Raw genomic sequence first — 18,687 nt, 5'->3', positions numbered from 1 at the left:
CATGCCTAGCCCAGGAAGTACTGGGGTAGGTGCTGCTGAACTAAATCACAGTGAACCTAGGAGATGTGGTAGGCCTGATTGACAAACTGAAGAGTAGTAAATCACCTGGACCGGATGGTATACACCCCAGAGTTCTGAAGGAACTAAAAAATGAAATTTCAGACCTATTAGTAAAAATGTGTAACCTATCATTAAAATCATCCATTGTACCTGAAGACTGGAGGGTTGCTAATGTAACCCCAATATTTAAAAAGGGCTCCAGGGGCGATGCAGGAAACTACAGACCGGTTAGTCTGACTTCAGTGCCAGGAAAAATAGTGGGAAGTGTTCTAAATATCAAAATCACAGAACATATAGAAAGACATGGTTTAATGGAACAAAGTCAGCATGGCTTTACCCAGGGCAAGTCTTGCCTCACAAATCTGCTTCACCTTTTTGAAGGAGTTAATACACATGTGGATAAAGGTGAACCTGCAGATATAGTATACTTGGATTTTCAGAAGGCATCTGACAAAGTTCCTCATGAGAGGCTTCTAGGAAAAGTAAAAAGTCATGGGATAGGTGGCGATGTCCTTTCATGGATTACAAACTGGTTAAAGACAGGAAACAGAGAGTAGGATTAAATGGACAATTTTCTCAGTGGAAGGGAGTGGACAGTGGAGTGCCTCAGGGATCTGTATTGGGGCAGGATCCGTACTTTTCAATCTATACTAATAAACGAAGCTTGACCGACGTGCCGCAAATGCGCAGTAGAGAGCAGCTCTACTGCGCATGCGCGTACATCGGCCAGAGCGCAGCGTGTCAGGAAAAAAAATGGCGCCTGCTCCTTAGGAGCAGGACCGGCAGCGGCAGCGAGCAGGACCGGCGGCGGTGGCGGCGACGACGAGCAGTAGCCGCGGCAGCGACGCGCACACGAGAGGCAGGGAGGAGCAATAGTGGCGGCGACGCGCGCGCGTACGAGAGAGAGAGGCAGGGAGGAGCAGTAGCGGCGGCGACGCGCGCGCGTACGAGAGAGAGAGGCAGGGAGGAGCAGTAGCGGCGGCAGCGTGCGAGAGACAGGGAGGAGCAGTAACGGTGGCGGCGCGCGCGCGGGAGGGACACCCCCTGTCTGCCGGTTGTGGATGAGCTGGGAGGAGAGTGAGCTGAGGGGAGGTGGAAGAGAGTGAGGTGGGAGGGGAGGGAGAGGGGGGGAGGGGAGGGGGAGAGAGGGAGGTGGGAGGGGAGGGAGTGAGGTGGGGGGTGCGTAGCGGGTAGAGAGGAGGAGGAGGGAGGAGAGAGGAGAGGGAGGCTGGGGGGAGGGAACGAGGAGAGAGGAGGTGGGGGAGGGTGAGAGGGAGGGAGGGAGGAGGGAGGGAGGAGAGAGAGAGGGAGGTGGGGGGGAGGTGAGAGGGAGGGAGGGAGGAGGGAGGGAGGGAGGAGAGAGAGAGGGAGGTGTGAGGGGAGGTGAGAGAGAGAGAGAGAGAGAGGTGGGGGGAGGGAGTGGAAAGGAAATGGACCAAAAAAAAAATTTTAATGTAGCCCGTTGTTACGGGCTTAATGGCTTGTATATTTATAAATGATCTGGAAAGAAATACAATGAGTGAGGTAATTGTTGCGTCCGGTCTCAGACGGCTTCGACCTTTGTCCCTCACCTCTCTCTCTGCTCTCCCCGCTAGCCTTAGGAAGATGGCTACTGCCGCGTCTGCATGCCGCTCTCCCGGCGTCCCCAGAACGGCAATGGCATAGCCTCATGCCATCTTTCTCTTAAGGGCCTCCTATGGTGCGCGCGCATGCCACCCACGTCTTTATCCACGTCATGGCGGGAACTTCGGGGGCATCCCACTCAAGTGACGTCACGCCATCCAGGTATTTAGCCTGCCCTTGTTTGCTAGCTCGTTGACAGCCCGATCCAGTAAAGTCCGTGGGAGAGCGGCCTAACGCCCGCTCTCCCGGCGCGCGCACCGGCCCCTCGCCGGTGCGCACGATCCAGTATTTAAATTAGGCGACGCGGTGCAAACGAGGAAAAGGAGGCGCTAGGGACACTAGCGCGTCCCTAGCGCCTCCTTTTGGCCTGGAGCGGCGGCTGTCAGCAGGTTTGACAGCCGACGCTCAATTTTGCCGGCGTCGGTTCTCGAGCCCGCTGACAGCCACGGGCTCGGAAACCGGACGCCGGCAAAATTGAGCGTCCGGTTTTCGGCCCGACAGCCGCGGGCCGAATTCAAATTTTTTTTTTATTTTTTTATTTTTTTTTAACTTTTTTATACTTTTGGGGACCTCCCACTTAATATCGCTATGATATTAAGTCGGAGGGTGCACAGAAAAGCAGTTTTTACTGCTTTTCTGTGCACTTCCCTGGCGCCGGAAGAAATTAGCGCCGACCTTTGGGCGGCGCTAATTTCTTAGAGTAAAATGTGCGGCTTGGCTGCACATTTTACTTACTGGATCGCTCGGGAATACCTAATAGGGCCATCAACATGCATTTGCATGTTGAGGGCGCTATTAGGTGCCGCGGGTGGGCCGCGTGTTTTCCTCCCCTTACTGAATAAGGGGTAAGGGAAAACACGCGTCCAGAGCAGGGTGACAGTGCGCTCCGACGGAGCACACTTTACTGGATCGACCTGTGAGTTAGCAAGGATTGTGAATGGATGGAAAGCCTCCGGTCTGAGCTACTCTGCTGCTTCCTGCTGCTGATGGAAGCTCTCTCTGCCCTTCGGGGTATTTCTCTAACCTGGGTACCCGCTCCTTGGGGGCACTGCACAGGCCTCCAGACGATTGATATGCCAACGGAACTGGACCGTTGACCACTGGCCCTGAGTAGACTGATTCTGGCACACCGCTCCCCAGCCGGAGAGGCTGGCATACATCGTGACAATCCACTGCGGTGTCTTCAGAGGCATTCCCTTCAACAGGTGGGCGAGTGATAGCCACCACTGCATGCTGGCGATGTAGAGTCGGAGAGAGGTAAAGGTGTCCAGTACTGCTCAGAGACCAGCTTCCAGCAGGACAGCAAGGCTTTCTGTAACGGACACATATGCACAAAAGCCCAAGGAACCAAATCGATAGTTGAAGCCATAGAACCCAGAACCTGGAGGTAGTCCCAGGATGTGGGTACCGAAAGAGACAAGAGATGTTGCACTTCCTCCATGAGCTTGAGCGCCCGGGCAGGAAGACTTTGGCTACCCGAGTGTCGAAGCGCGCTCCTAAGAACTCCAGGACCTGTGATGGCTTGAGGTTGCTCTTGGAGAAATTGACTATCCACCCGAGGGAGAAGAGGACCGATAATACCCTGCTGACTGCTATCACACAGAGTTCCTCCGACTTTGCTTGAATGAGCCAATTGTCCAGGTAGGGCTGGACCAGAACTCCCTCCCACCGGAGGAAGGCCACCACTACCACCATGACCTTGGTGAATGTGCGAGGGGTGGTGGCCAGACCGAACGGAAGCGCCCAAAACCGGTAGTGCTGTCCCAGGATGTTGAAGCGATGGTACTTCTGATGGTCCAGGCAAATTGGGATGTGAAGGTAATCTCCATCAAGTAGAGAGAGACAAGGAATTCGCCAGAGCAAACCACAGCTATGACTGCCCTCAGGGTCTCCATCCGAAAATGGGGAACCTTGAGCACTTTGACGACTCTCTTGAGGTCCAGGATCGGTCGGAAGGAGCCATCCTTCTTGGGAATGAAGAAGTAAATGGAATACTGGCCGGACCTTCTCTCCTCCAGTGGGTCCGGAACTATAGGCCCGAGCTCCCGAAGCCTGTTGAGAGTCTGGCAGACTGCAGGACGCTTGCGACTCCCACAAGGAGATATTAGGTATCGGTCTGGGAGATCCCGAGCAAACTCTAAAGCGTAACATAGAAACATAGAAACATAGAAATGACGGCAGAAGAAGACCAAATGGCCCATCCAGTCTGCCCAGCAAGCTTCACACATTTTTTCTCTCATACTTATCTGTGTAACCTCGTTCGAACACTTCGAGAACCCACTGATCTGAAGTAACTTTGGCCCATTCTTCGAGAAATAGGAACAGACATCCACCTAAGTCTGGAACAGGCCCGCCTCATTTCATTGGGAAGGCTTTGTGGCAGCTCCTTGAGACTGACCATCTCGGAACGGCCGTCGGCCATGAAAGGAATGCAACCAAGACTGGGATCTCGAGGAGGACATCCTTTGAGCAGCCCCTCGAGGCCTATCGTACCTGCGCTGACCCCGAAAATGAGAGCAGGAAGGAAAAAATGACTTGGACTGTCTAGGACGGTCCTCAGGCAGCTTATGAATCTTGTTGTCACCTAAAGATTTAATAAGCTGCTCCAGATCCTCCCCAAACAGCAACTTACCCTTGAGAGTGCCCAATTGTGATTTGGAGGAGGAATCTGCCACCCAGTTTCACAGCCAGAGGAGTCTTCTGGCCAAGACCGCAGAAACCATGGCTCTGGCCTGCATCCGGAGAAGATCATAGAGGGCAGCCGCTCCATACACAGTGGCGCCCTCCAGTTGCTCTGCCTGTTCCACCTCTGCAGATGGGAGGTCCTGGGTGCTGAGGAGTTGTTGAACCCCCCTTAGACTTGCTCGCTGCATGAGACTGCTACAGATTGTCGCCCAGACTTCGAGCGCCAGAACTTCAAAGATTCTCTTAAGATAGACCTCCACCTTGTGATCCTGAAGATCTTTCAAGGCCTTTGCTCCCACCACTGGGATCGTGGTTCTCTTCGTAACCGCGGAAACCGAAGCGTCCACCTTAGGGGTCTTGAGCATATCCAAACACTGCTCCAGGAGATAGAGCTTATTCATGGTTCTGCCAACCCGTAAGCCGGCTTCTGGAGCTTCCCATTCCCGTAGCAACAATTGCATCAGCATTAGATGAAAAGGGAAGGTACGTGGCGGCACCCGCAGACCCGCTAGGACCGGATCCGCGGTGCTAGAGGACGGGGCACTCGGGGTGGCATCCGTGGGAGAATCGATGCCCAGCTCAGCTAAGACAAAAGGAATGAGCGGGTCCAGCTCCTCCCGCTGGAACAGCCGCAACACCTGGGGGTCATCCCCTTCCACCGGAGGATTCTGGGTGAGAGGATCCCCAACAGGGTCAGCTGGGTTGGTGTCTGGGAGTTGCGGAGAGACAGTAGGCAGATTCAGAGGTGTTGGGGCACCCGGCACAACCCGAATCCGAGCCGCCGCTTGAGAGTCTGGGATCTTGGACCCCTGAGCCACAGGGGCCCTAGGGATCTTAGCTGGGGGGGTGGGGGGGGGGGGACCAGTAGGGACCAGAACTGGAGAAGGATCTGAAGGTGGGTCATCCTGCTGCAGAAGGCTGGCAACATATGCCTTATGTAAAAGCAGCACAAAATCAGTGGAGAAATGTGCAGGGGCCTTAGCAGGTATCGGGGGAGGGGAACTAGAGGGCTGAGGGTCCAATCCGGCATCCAGTGGGTCCACGAGGCTTAAATGTGGTGGGCTCTGTGTAGAAATCGTGTCCCCTCCCCCAGCTGGCACAGAATCGGAAGACAGACCTGCAGACAAAAAGGCCAGCGTTCCCGCGGTTTGCAGGAACGGGGCCGGCCTCGAAGCACGCTTACAGGGATTGGACTTTAAAGCTGATCTTGTCGGGGGCAGGCACCGTGAACAGAGCCCTTTGCGGGAGAGCCTGGAAGCCGACTCTCCACACGCGATGCACAGTGCGGAATGAGGCAAGGGGGAAGGGGACAAAACTGCCGCGAAGGAGACGGCAAAGTTTACTTGAGCCTGGCAGCGAGCAGGGAAAGGAGATTCAGTCACCCGCATCTTCCCCTGAAGCAAAAAACAGCTGCTTGCCGGTCAGCACTGAAACCCTGTTCTGTTTTAAAAGCACAGAGGAATGCACTTCTCTGTCAGCAGACCCGAGGAATGCACTTCTGTCAGCAGACCCGAGGAATGCACCTCTCTGTCAGCAGACCCGAGGAATGCACCTCTCTGTCAGCAGACCCCAGGAATGCACCTCTCTGTCAGCAGACCCCAGGAATGCACCTCTCTGTCAGCAGACCCCAGGAATGCACCTCTCTGTCAGCAGACCCGAGGAATGCACCTCTCTGTCAGCAGACCCCAGGAATGCACCTCTCTGTCAGCAGACCCCAGGAATGCACCTCTCTGTCAGCAGACCCCAGGAATGCACTTCTCTGTCAGCAGACCCCAGGAATGCACTTCTCTGTCAGCAGACCCCAGGAATGCACTTCTCTGTCAGCAGACCCCAGGAATGCACCTCTCTGTCAGCAGACCCCAGGAATGCACCTCTCTGTCAGCAGACCCCAGGAATGCACCTCTCTGTCAGCAGACCCCAGGAATGCACCTCTCTGTCAGCAGACCCCAGGAATGCACCTCTCTGTCAGCAGACCCGAGGAATGCACCTCTCTGTCAGCAGACCCGAGGAATGCACTTCTCTGTCAGCAGACCCGAGGAATGCACTTCTCTGTCAGCAGACCCGAGGAATGCACCTCTCTGTCAGCAGACCCCAGGAATGCACTTCTCTGTCAGCAGACCCCAGGAATGCACCTCTCTGTCAGCAGACCCGAGGAATGCACTTCTCTGTCAGCAGACCCCAGGAATGCACCTCTCTGTCAGCAGACCCCAGGAATGCACCTCTCTGTCAGCAGACCCGAGGAATGCACTTCTCTGTCAGCAGACCCGAGGAATGCACTTCTCTGTCAGCAGACCCGAGGAATGCACCTCTCTGTCAGCAGACCCCAGGAATGCACCTCTCTGTCAGCAGACCCCAGGAATGCACCTCTCTGTCAGCAGACCCCAGGAATGCACTTCTCTGTCAGCAGACCCGAGGAATGCACCTCTCTGTCAGCAGACCCGAGGAATGCACCTCTCTGTCAGCAGACCCGAGGAATGCACTTCTCTGTCAGCAGACCCGAGGAATGCACCTCTCTGTCAGCAGACCCGAGGAATGCACTTATCTGTCAGCAGACCCGAGGAATGCACTTCTCTGTCAGCAGATCCGAGGAATGCACTTCTCTGTCAGCAGACCCGAGGAAAGCACTTCTCTGTCAGCAGACCAGAGGAATGCACTTCTCTGTCAGCAGATCCGAGGAATGCTACCCCCCTCTGGGTCTGCGTGGGAAAGGGACTGGACCACCAGCGTCACCCCAAGCCAAGCAGCTCACCGGGAAGGGTCCCAGGCTGAATAAAATCAAGGAGCAGAGCCCCCCTAGACCCAATAAGAGAGGAGCAAGCAAGCTGCTCCTAAAATCAATCACCAAAAATGCTTTTCTTTTTTTTTTTTTTTTAACTTTAAAAGATGTTAACTTTAAAATGAAATGAGAATACTTGCTTGATCCCTGCACAAGGCAGAAAAAGGAGATTTCTCAAGAATTGAATAAATAGAGGGAACAGGTTCTGCTATCTGCCTCTGCTGGGAGACAGAGAAATACTGAAGGGACACAGGGTGAGCACTGTCCTGATATAGGAGACCTGATATAGGAGACCCCAAACCAAATAAGCCTGATACTTCACTTTCAATGCATATACAGCATAGTTCTCTGCTTCAACGGCAGGGGAGAAGAAAAAAGGGTTCGCACTCACAAAGCGGGGAGTAGCTGGCTTGTTACGGCGGTTACTACCCCAAAACAAATGTGCCTGATACTTCACTTTCGATGCATATCCAGCATGGCTCTCTGCTTCAACGGCATGGGAGAAAGGCTGATACATCATGCATTTCCAGCATAGCTCTATGCTTCAACAGCAGGGGGAAAAAAAAACTGATGCTTCACGCATATCCAGCATAGCTCTCTGCTTCAACGGCAGGGGAGAAGAAAAAAGGATTCGCACTCACAAAGCGGGGAGTAGCTGGCTTGTTACGGCGGTTACTACCCCAAACCAAATGTGCCTAATACTTCACTTTCGATGCATATCCAGCATAGCTCTCTGCTTCAACGGCAGGGGAGAAGAAAAACTGATACTTCACGCATATCCAGCATAGCTCCCTGCTTCAACGGCAGGGGAGAAGAAAAACAACCAATGAGGGCTGTATAACATAGTCTGGGTAAAACAAATAAGCATGGGTGTAGCTTGCTTATTGCGGCGGTTACTACCCCTACTACCCCTAACTAATCAAGCTACATATTTCACTTGGATGCAGCTCTATCACGGCTCTCTACGTCTCTACGTTAATGGTGGGGGTGGAAGGGAAATAGAACCAAGGGCTAAGAGAACCAGATAAGTATGAGAGAAAAAATGTGTGAAGCTTGCTGGGCAGACTGGATGGGCCGTTTGGTCTTCTTCTGCCGTCATTTCTATGTTTCTATGTTTTCAGTTTTTCTCTGTCTCCCTCTGCTGGACAGGAGGCTCAACCCACTGTCTGGACTGATCCGGGTACATACAGGGAATCCATGCTACTGATGCAATTAATAGCAATGGCTATTCCCTAAGTAAACTTGATTAATAGCCGTTAATGGACTTCTCCTCCAAGAACTTATCCAAACCTTTTTTAAACCCAACTGCACTAACCACATCCTCTGGCAACAAATTCCAGAGCTTAATTGTGCATTGAGTGAAAAAGAATTTTCTCCGATTAGTTTTAAATGTGCTACTTGCTAACTTCATGGAATGCCCCCCTAATCTATTATCCGAAAGTGTAAATAACTGAGTCACATCTACTCGCTCAAGACCTCTCATGATCTTAAAGACCTCTATCATATCCCCCCTCAGCCGTCTCTTCTCCAAGCTGAACAGCCCTAACCTCTTCAGTCTTTCCTCATAGGGGAGCTGTTCCATCCCCTTTATCAGTTTGGTTGCCCTTCTCTGTACCTTCTCCATCCCAACTATATCTTTTGAGATGCAGCGACCAGAATTGTACACAGAACTGCCAGCAGGTTCCACTGCTGTCTCGTGAGGGATGAAGGATCTGGACCAGCAGATGTCCACCCCATGGACCTCCAGACCCTTTTGTATCAGAAGGGTCACCAACCCCCCTGTTCGTCCTCTTCAAACCAGGGGGTTGGCCTCACCAGGACCTCATAACACCTTGGGAGGATCCAGAAATTTTGACTTTTAATTTTTTATTTATTTTTTTTAAATATACTCCAGACTTCAGGTTTTACACCATCAACCATCTGCTGGAGACAGAGAAATATGGGGGACTGCAGGTGGCACACTGGATTATGTACAGTGTCTGTGAGACTCTCTCTGTCTCCATCTGCTGGCAGGGATGCAAAACCCAGGAGTCTGGACCGATCTGGGTACGTACAGGGAAAAAAGTCCCCACCCTTCTAATACTGGAAGCATAAAGTACACTCAGGTTACAGAACTAGGGGTAGGATCCCTAACACTTCCAGCCCTAGGAGTAAGAACCATAGAATTACGAACCTTTCTAGCACTGAAAGCGTAAACTGAGTGTGGTTTACACTTCCAGCACTGCTTTGACAAAAGCTGCTCTGGACCTTGCTGGGAGTAAGTGCAGACCCTGCTCCCAGCAGGGACTCTTTGGCCTCAGTAAGTTGTGGGGAGGATCTGTTTGGGGGCTGCATATAGGTCCCAGTTAACATTGCTTGGGGGGGTGATGAGAGGACGTTTCAATCTGAGAAAGGAGTTTGTCGGAGGGGGTGGCAGTGTGGACAAAAGGCTCATAGCGATGCCGGGACTTTTTTTGTCATTTTGAGATGTGGGATACAAGGATGCAAGGCCCAATAGGGCATCTTTACTATTTGGTTGGGAAGGGGGGGTGGGAATAGAGAAAAATTGGGTATTAAGCCCCTTTAGTTCTTTTTTTTTCTAAAAGCGCTACTTACCCAGATATAACTCGTAACAGAAACATGGGGGTAACCTGCAGTTACTACCATAAGAATCTTACTGGGCAGACAGGATGGACCATTTGGTCTTTTTATGCCATCATTACTATGCTACTATATTTTTTGAAGATATCCAGATAAGTAGCAAGTTATCCGGCCACACAAGGCTCATTAACTTAAACCTAAACAGTTATATTCAAACATAGCCGGTTACGTTTTTAAGTTATCCAGTGACATGTAGCTGGATAACTAAGTATATTTAGCAGGACATTTATCGCGTTGAATATACGGGGCAGGTTATCCAGATAACTTGTCTACTTCTCAGCCTATGAATATGGACCTCATGGAATCCAGTGAAAGTTCTCTCACACGCTTCAGCCTGACCTCTCCCCTACACATATAGCATTGAAGCCTCCCTTCCACATGTACAGCACCAAAGAACAGTGGTCTCCCACTCTTGTTACTCACTTGTCCAGGTAGACAGAGGACAATCCATGTACATGATCCATTTTCTGCACCAGAAGCTGGAGTTCAGATCGCAGGTTTGCCACACTGGAACCCGGTGCAGACTTAGGCAATAGATGGTCACATTTATCGGAAACCTGTGTTAAGTCTAACTTCAACCTCTTGAGTTCTTCCTGCATCTTCTGAACAGAGGCAGAAAACAGCAGCACTGAAATATATATTATGTATAACTACAGACAGAGAGAAAGTGGGAAAATGAGATGAAGAGAAAGGGGGAGAAGGAAGACAAAGGGAGAGAGAGAGATACATAGGAGTAGGCATTCTCCAGTCCTCGTGGACATCCATCCACTCAGGTTGTCAGGATGTCCCTAATGAAAATACATGAGGTAGACTTACAGTGTGCATAAAGAAGGAAAATTGGTTCTTACCTGCTCATTTTTGTTCCTGTGGAATACCACAGATCAGTCCAAACGCATGGAAACAGAGAAGAAAAGCTTCACTGACACTGTGCAGTCCCTCAGTATGAACTGTACCCAAGCCAAAATGAGATTAAATCAATGAACAACTTCACCCCCAAACCGGGCAGGGGAAAGATCGAGCCTCAAAAATTGGAGTCCTTTCCTCTACAGAGGAGAATGAAACTCCTAAATTGAAAACAATTTCTTTACTATTTATATAACGAAAAACAGCAGTCTGAACTGACCTGTGCTATTCCAGGAACGAAAATTAATGGGTAACAACCAATTTTCTATTCCTGCTCATACCCCAGATCAATCCAGACATAGGAGATGTATCCAAGCTCCCCTAAACTGGGGGAAATCTGAAAGACCTGCTCGTAACACTCTCCCCCCCCAAACCAGTCACTTCCAGCACCAAATATCCAGTCGGTTTTGTCTTGTGAAAGTGTGTAAAGAAGAACAAGTCACTGCCCAACAGATCTCCTGTGGGGATATGAACTGACCCTCAGCCCAGGATGCCGCCTTCACCCTAGTAGAATGGGCCCGAAGTCCCTCAGGAGTTGGACACTGTGCAAACATAAGCGAGTACAATGGTCTCTTAGTCATCGAGCAACGGTGGCTTTAAAGCTTTACTCCCTTTATTCGTCCCCCAAACTGAAGGAAAAGGAGATGGGACCTCCAAAAACACATTGATGACCTTCACATAGCACAAGAGAACCCCATGGATACCCAACAAGTGAAGTTCCCTAGCATGCGGAAGAGAAGAGTCCAAATTCTGAAACAAGGGAAGTTCCACTGTCGGAGGTGAAAGGCAGATGCTACCTTCAGTAAACGGGATGGCACTGTGTGCAAAGGCACCAAGGAACGCGTCCCTACAAGACCATGCCTGGAACTCCAAAATCCTCCTGGCCAAACAGCCACAGGAAAACTACTTTTAGTGTAAGGACTTTAAGACTAGATTAAGGTTCCACAAGGGGAACACTTACCTCGCTGAAGGATGCAAAAGCTTAACCCCTTGAAGAAAACAGACCACATCCGGATGCAAAGCCAGGGGATAGCCAGAGCATCCTACCTATGAAACAGCCCAAATTGCCACCTGGACTACAGAGAATTAAATACAAGCCCTTTTGCTAGACCATTCTGCAAAAAAGCCAGCGTAAGAGACACCAATGCTCAAATAGGTTCAACCCTCTTCTCCATGTCTCAAATATTCTCCACACCTTGACATAAGCCAATGAAGTGGAAGGTCTCTTAGGCTGCAACAAGTGGTAATGTCCTCTTCCAAATAGCCTCTCAATCACAAAGAATTCCTTTCAAAAGTCAAGCTGCAAGACAAAAGCAAGCAGACTGATCAAATAAGCTTGGTCCTTGATGGAGCAACCTGGGAAGATGCCAGAGCCTTAGAGGTTCATCCACCTTCAGGATTTATCAAGTCCACAAACTACAGGTGACACAGCCATTCCAGAGTTACGAGAAACACTCTCCCTGGGAGAGTCAATATGCCTTAGCACCTTCCTATTAGTAGCCAAGGAGTGAAGACGTACAACAGAATCCCAAGTGGCCATGGGAGAACATGATCATCAAGGCCCTCTGCTCCGACCTCCCATCTGTGACTAAAAAAAGCAGCATGCTTTGGTGTTCTGCTTCTATGCCATCAAGTCCAACTGTGGAATGCCCTGCCTGGAGCGACTGAGATCCATTGCCTCTGCCATCAGCTCCCATTCTCCAGGATCCAGTACCTACCGACTTAGAAAGTATGCCTGCATGTTGTCCACCCAAGCAACACAAGACACCGCCAGAGCCATCCGGTGTTGCTCCATCCAGCAGAAAATCACCTGGGTGACCTGAGAGACCATGATACTCCTGGTCCCCCCTTAATGGTTGAGATAAGCTACCATTGTTGCCTTGTCCAACAGGACTCAAACTGCATGATTGCACCACTGTGGAACAAAGAAAAATAACGCCATCATTTCCAAACAACTAATAAACCACCAGCTCTGTGCCACTTGCCCCTGGTAAATGGCCCTCCCAGCCTTTCAGACTGACATTTGTGACACTACCACTTAATCTGGGATCTCCAACTCTACACCCAGCTCCAAATTGACCCAAGAAAGCCACCAGGAGAGACTGAACATAGATTTCCAAGCTGAAGTTGGAACACCTTCGGCTGAGTGTTCCATTGGGTCTGAAGTGCCCTCTGAAGATGCCTCCTATGTGTGAATGCCCAAGAAGCAGATACTTGAAAGGTTTTAATGATCCAAAAACAACGACAAACCTCTTCCGTAGGAAAATAATCAGCAGAACCAGGGGTCACGATTTGAGGCTCCAGGGAGGAAGATTCAGAACCAATGTCAGGAAGTATTTCTTCACGGAGAGGGTGGTGGATGCCTGGAATGCCCTTCCAGAGGAAGTGGTGAAGACCAGAACTGTGAAAGACTTCAAAGGGGCGTGGGATAAACACTGCGGATCCATAAAGTCAAGAGGCCGCCAATGAAGAGTGGGTGACTCGCCAGAATGATGGCTACTGCCTGGAGACAATACCCTTATTAAATAAACATACACATGCTTACTGTGACTCCTACATCGCTCTAAGCTTCAACAGCAAGAGGTAATGGAAAAAAGGATTTGCACTCATAAAGAGGGGAGTAGCTGGCTTGTTACGGCGGTTACTACCCCAAACCAAATATGCCTGATACTTCACTTTCAATGCATATACAGCATAGCTCTCTGCTTCAATGACAGGGGAGAAGAATAACTGATACTTCACACATCCAGCAGAGCTCTCTGCTACAACGGCAAAGGAGAAGAAAAAGGGTTCGCACTCAAAATGCGGGGAGTAGCTGGCTTGTTACGGCAGTTACTACCCCAAACCAAATGTGCCTGATACTTCACTTTCCATGCATATCCAGCATGGTTCTCTGCTGCATCGGCATGGGAGAAAGACTGATACATCACGCATTTCCAGCATAGCTCTCTGCTTCAACGGCAGGGGGAAAAAAAAAAAACAAAAAACAAAAACAAAAAACTGATGCTTCACGCATATCCTGCATAGCTTCAACGACAGGGGTGAAGAAAAAAAAAAGGATTCGCAATCACAAAGCGAGGAGTAGCTGGCTTGTTACGGCGGTTACTACCCCAACCAAATGTGCCTGATACTTCACTTTCAAGGCATATCCAGCATGGCTCTCTGCTTCTACAGCAGGGGAGAAGAAAAAAAAAAACAACAAGAGCTGTACAACATAGTCTAGGTAAAACAAATAAGCATGGGTGTAGCTTGCTTATCGCAGCGGTTACTGCCCCTACTACCCCTAACTAATCAAGCTAGATATTTCACTTGCATGCAGCTCCATCACTGCTCTCTACATTAATGGTGGGGGTGGAAGGGGAATAGAACAAGGAGCTAAGAGTAACAGATAAGAATGAGAGAAAAAATGTGTGAGGCTTGCTGGGCAGACTGGATGGGCCATTCGGTCTTCTTCTGCCGTCATTTCTATGTTTCTATGTTTCTATAAGCTAGATCTAGCAGGACCTGCAAATAAATTCCAGACTTTGGGTACAGAGTGCCGCAATAACTGGTGGACCTGCGACTGCAACTTCAGCACCCTGTCCACCGTGAGAAAAACTTTGTCTGGTCTGGTATTGAGCGGGCACCTAGGTACTCCAGTGACTGGGTCAGAATCAAGTTGCTCTTTGCCAGATATACTACCCAGCCAATGGTCTGTAATATCTGCATGACTCGTTGAACCAACAGATGACATAGGTCCTTCAGCTCCACCCGAAAGAGCCAGTCGTCCTGATAAGGATGCATTAAAGTGCCTTCCTTTTGTAGCACTGCTGCCACTACCACCATCACCCTGGCGAACGAATTAAGGTGCCGTTGCTAGCCCAAACGGGACCATACGAAACTGAAAACATTCTCCCAGCACCATGAAGCGAAGGGGGATGGGAATATGTAAAAAGCCTATGGTGAGATCCAGAGAAGCTAGGAACTCCCCTATGCGGACAGCCGCAATTTTTGAGCGTAGGGTCTCCATTCAGAAGCATGGCACACTCAGAGCCATGTTCACTTTTTACAGATTTAGAATGGGTCGATAGGTACCCTCTTTGTTCAGAACCATGAAATAGATGAAATACCAACCTCCATCCCACTCCTCTGTGGGCATTGGGAATATTGCCTTGAGATTTCATAGTCGATCTAGTTTGGTGCGAACCACCTCTTGTTTGGTGCAGGAGGTGCATGGGGAGCTCATGTAGGCCTCATGGATCAAGGAGCAAGTTGTACAGCATAGCCATCCCTTATGCCCATGAGGACCCATTAGTCTGATGTTACCTTGGTTCACTCCTCATAGAAAAGGGCCAATCGCATTCCCATGATTTCTAGGAAAGAGTAGACCAGCCACATCTCACTGTGCGTTTTTACTTCCTCAGGTTCCCTGACCAGAGCTCTCCTGGGTGAGTCTAAGCAAGCTCTGAAAGGACTGCAAGCTGCCAGACACCTGCCTCTAGGCTCTATCATGGTTTACTGTGCCCCTTTTAAGCCCCCAGTTAGAACTGCAGATTTCTCGGAAGGGCCTACTGGTTCCCCGAAAGGACTATGGCTGCCAGATACTTATCTCTGCAAGCAGACCTCCCTGCCCAACTGGTAGCCACAGACAAAAAAACTAAGGACCAACCAAGTCCATAGACAAAACCACCTCCGAAGGCAACCTTGCGAACCAGCCAACCAGCCTCCCCACCTCCTGTCTCCATTCACAGCGAGAGACAGGCAAGGGTCCAAAGTTAATACCACAGTCACCTTGAGTGGTAAGGATAAGACCCCATAAATTGCCTGAAAAGAAAACTTCAGTCCCCTGTGCCGAGGGACCTTCAGGACTGCATATCTGCAACAGAGATTGTTGCGTACTCTGCAGCCGCCGAATGGAAGTCATTCACACCAGGCAGTTGCAGTCCTACCAACAGAAGCAGGGACTCTCTAATCTCCAGCCCAATCATCAGAGTAGCAACTGCCGCTGCCAGCCAGGCCTTGCTTCTCGTGCCCATCTGGAACAGCCATGATCGCTGTGCACAACCCCAAGCGGCAGCAGGTTCACCTTTAAGTCTCTATTCTACTCTCTGCAGTGCAGCAGAAAGTCAGCTCCAAACTGCCCACACCACTGGCAGGACCTTCTCTTCTGCCTGCTCTCCCTTCAGTCATGTGATACTGATGCTGCTCCTTTGCTTTGGGGGTTTTTCAACTTCTTAAAGGGTCAACTTGTTAAACAAAAAAAACAGTAATTCCCTTGAAAAATAAAGAGAAATCTTTCCCTTTGATGGAATTTTCTGAGACGGGAAGGCAGGATCCCAGACAGTCCAGAGGACAGGGAGTGAGGGAGCCAGCACCACTCACTATCAAACCCTTCTCTAGGACTAGGTGCAAGTCCTACAAGGGTCATAAAGCCCCTGCTTGATCTCTCTCTACCAGGGGGATGGCCCCAGAATGGAAACCCAACACCCCTGGGAGCAATTTCTCTGATCTTCAGTCCAACTGCAGGATTTGCATCTCTATCATTTATTTATTTATGTGTTTTATATACCATCATTCCATGTGAACATCACTAGTCATAACGGTTTACAGATTAGACATTCATAAATAAATAGTGAAAACTGAGGTAGGCATACATACAGGTAGTAAACTATAGGGACAGAGAATGCGTATCAAACAGGTACAATCAAGGAAAGACATAATTGGGCAATAGAAGGGTCAAGGGTAGGGGAATTGGTTAGGACATTTCTGGTGATCAGACTTATGATGAACTGGAATTTTCTGTCTTAAAATTTTAATGTCTGTTACTGTTCGCAGGTCTTCTGGTATGGAGTCCCATAGTTTTGAGCCAGCGACTGACATCACTCTCTCTCTTGTTTGCATTTGATGCTCTGGATTTCTAGGAGGCCTTTGTTTTGAGATCGGAGTGTTCATGGTGGAATATGAGGTTTAAATGTTATCCCCATCAGATCGTTATTTGAATATAATGTTATAGAATATTACTGTAGGTACATTGAGGATTATTCTTGATTGTACAGGGAGAGAATACAGAGTGATCAGAACTGGGGTGATTGTTTCCTTGTTCCGCTCTGTAGTCTTGCTGCAGCATTTTGCAGTAGTTGTAGAGGTTTTAGGTGACTAGATGGAAGTCCCAGAAGTAGGGATTACAGTAATCCAGGTTAGAGAATATTAGAGATTGTAAAACCGTTCTGAAATCTGCTGTGTTTTAGTTGAGGTTTCAATTTGCTCAGGATTCACAACTTATAGAAACCTGATCTGATCAGTTTGCTAATGTGGGCTTTCATCCTTAAGTTCTCATCAGTTTGATCTCCCAGATCTCTCACTTGAGTGCTTGGGATTAATTGGCAATTTCCGAGATCTATGCTTGTTGGTATAGATTTTGGTGGGTTTCTGCTCAGAAAAATTTCTGGTTTTTTGGGGGGTTCATCAAAAGTTTCATTTGTGCAAGTTTTTCTTTTATTGTGACCATATATTCAGAGATAAGTGATGCTGTTTTTTCAAATGATTTTGTTAGTGGGATACAGAATTGCAGATCGTCAGCATAAAGGAAGAATTTTATTCCTAGGTCTGTTATTAATTTGCACAAGGGCAGCATGTAGATATTAAATAGGGTTGCAGACAGCGCTAAACCTTGCGGAACGCCTGTTGAGCTTTGCAATGTGTCAGACCAGTGATTGTTGGAAGGTCTTGGAAAGATCTGTTTGCGAGGAATGAGGTGAACCAATTAAGTACATTTCCTTCAATCCCGATGTTTCTCATTTGTCAGCAAAGTAGATTATGGTCAACAGTATCAAAGACTGCTGTGAGATCAATTGGTACTATGCAGTATGTTCATCTCTGAGGGACTGCACAGTGTCAGTAAAGCTTTTATTCTCTGTCTTTAGCTGCTGGTAGGGATGAAAAACCCTCTACACCTGAACTGATCTGGGGTATGAATAGGAACCTTAGAGATATCCTGAAAACACCACAAGGACTAGAGTCTTCCTGCTCACCTCCTGCTCTGTCAGACATAGGGTGTCCTTCCCGCACGCTCACCTCCTGCTCTGTCAGACGTAGGGTGTCCTTCCCGCACGCTCACCTCCTCCTCTGACAGACGTAGGATGTCCTTCCCGCACGCTCACCTCCTGCTCTGTCAGACGTAGGGTGTCCTTCCCGCACGCTCACCTCCTGCTCTGTCAGACGTAGGGTGTCCTTCCCGCACGCTCACCTCCTGCTCTGTCAGACGTAGGGTGTCCTTCCCGCACGCTCACCTCCTGCTCTGTCAGACGTAGGGTGTCCTTCCCGCACGCTCACCTCCTGCTCTGTCAGACGTAGGGTGTCCTTCCCGCACGCTCACCTCCTGCTCTGTCAGACATAGGGTGTCCTTCCCGCACGCTCACCTCCTCCTCTGTCAGACATAGGGTGTCCTTCCCACACACTCACCTCCTGCTCTGTCAGACGTAGGGTGTCCTTCCCGCACGCTCACCTCCTGCTCTGTCACACGTAGGGTGTCCTTCCCACATGCTCACCTCCTGCTCTGTCAGACATAGGATGTCCTTCCTGCACGCTCACCTCCTGCTCTGTCAGACATAGGGTGTCCTTCCCGCACGCTCACCTCCTGCTCTGTCAGACATAGGGTGTCCTTCCCGCACGCTCACCTCCTGCTCTGTCACACGTAGGGTATTCCTTTCCACTACATCACTCTCTGTGCTGCTCAGGGCCTGCATTCTCCTTGCCAGCTTCTCTTCACACTGCTCCAGGTGTAGACGGATGTTCAAAAGCTCTGAAATATACGTCCTGGCCAGCGATTCATCTTTGTCTTCTGTAACACAAAACATTTTTCCATGGTATTTAAAGTTTTGCAAGACAGAGCAGTGGGGCCCCCTCCCAACCACAGGGCCTAGCAGCAGTAGCCCCTCCTCCTCCCTGTGTGGGGGAGGAGCTCCACACTTGTAGTTATACCCAGTATGTTTGATATCGAAAACACAGGGCAACCCTGCATC

The 18,687-nt window shown here is 49.8% G+C and overlaps 1 protein-coding gene across 4 annotated transcripts in view; it reads right to left on the bottom strand.

The window, feature by feature from the left end:
• MACF1 (microtubule actin crosslinking factor 1) overlaps nucleotides 1-18,687 on the bottom strand; it is a 513,108-nt gene that overhangs the window by 363,718 nt on the left and 130,703 nt on the right. For all 4 annotated transcript variants that reach the window (XM_029570961.1, XM_029570962.1, XM_029570959.1 and 1 more), the window contains 2 exons: nucleotides 18,343-18,506; nucleotides 10,208-10,386 (listed from right to left, as the gene is read on the bottom strand). In XM_029570961.1, coding sequence (XP_029426821.1) covers nucleotides 10,208-10,386; nucleotides 18,343-18,506 — 343 coding nt within the window. The remainder of the gene's footprint in view (nucleotides 1-10,207; nucleotides 10,387-18,342; nucleotides 18,507-18,687) is intronic.

Source organism: Rhinatrema bivittatum, chromosome 11 (genome assembly GCF_901001135.1).
Source record: "Rhinatrema bivittatum chromosome 11, aRhiBiv1.1, whole genome shotgun sequence".
Classification (NCBI taxonomy): domain Eukaryota; kingdom Metazoa; phylum Chordata; class Amphibia; order Gymnophiona; family Rhinatrematidae; genus Rhinatrema; species Rhinatrema bivittatum.
This window is presented reverse-complemented; position numbering and strand designations above follow the sequence as displayed.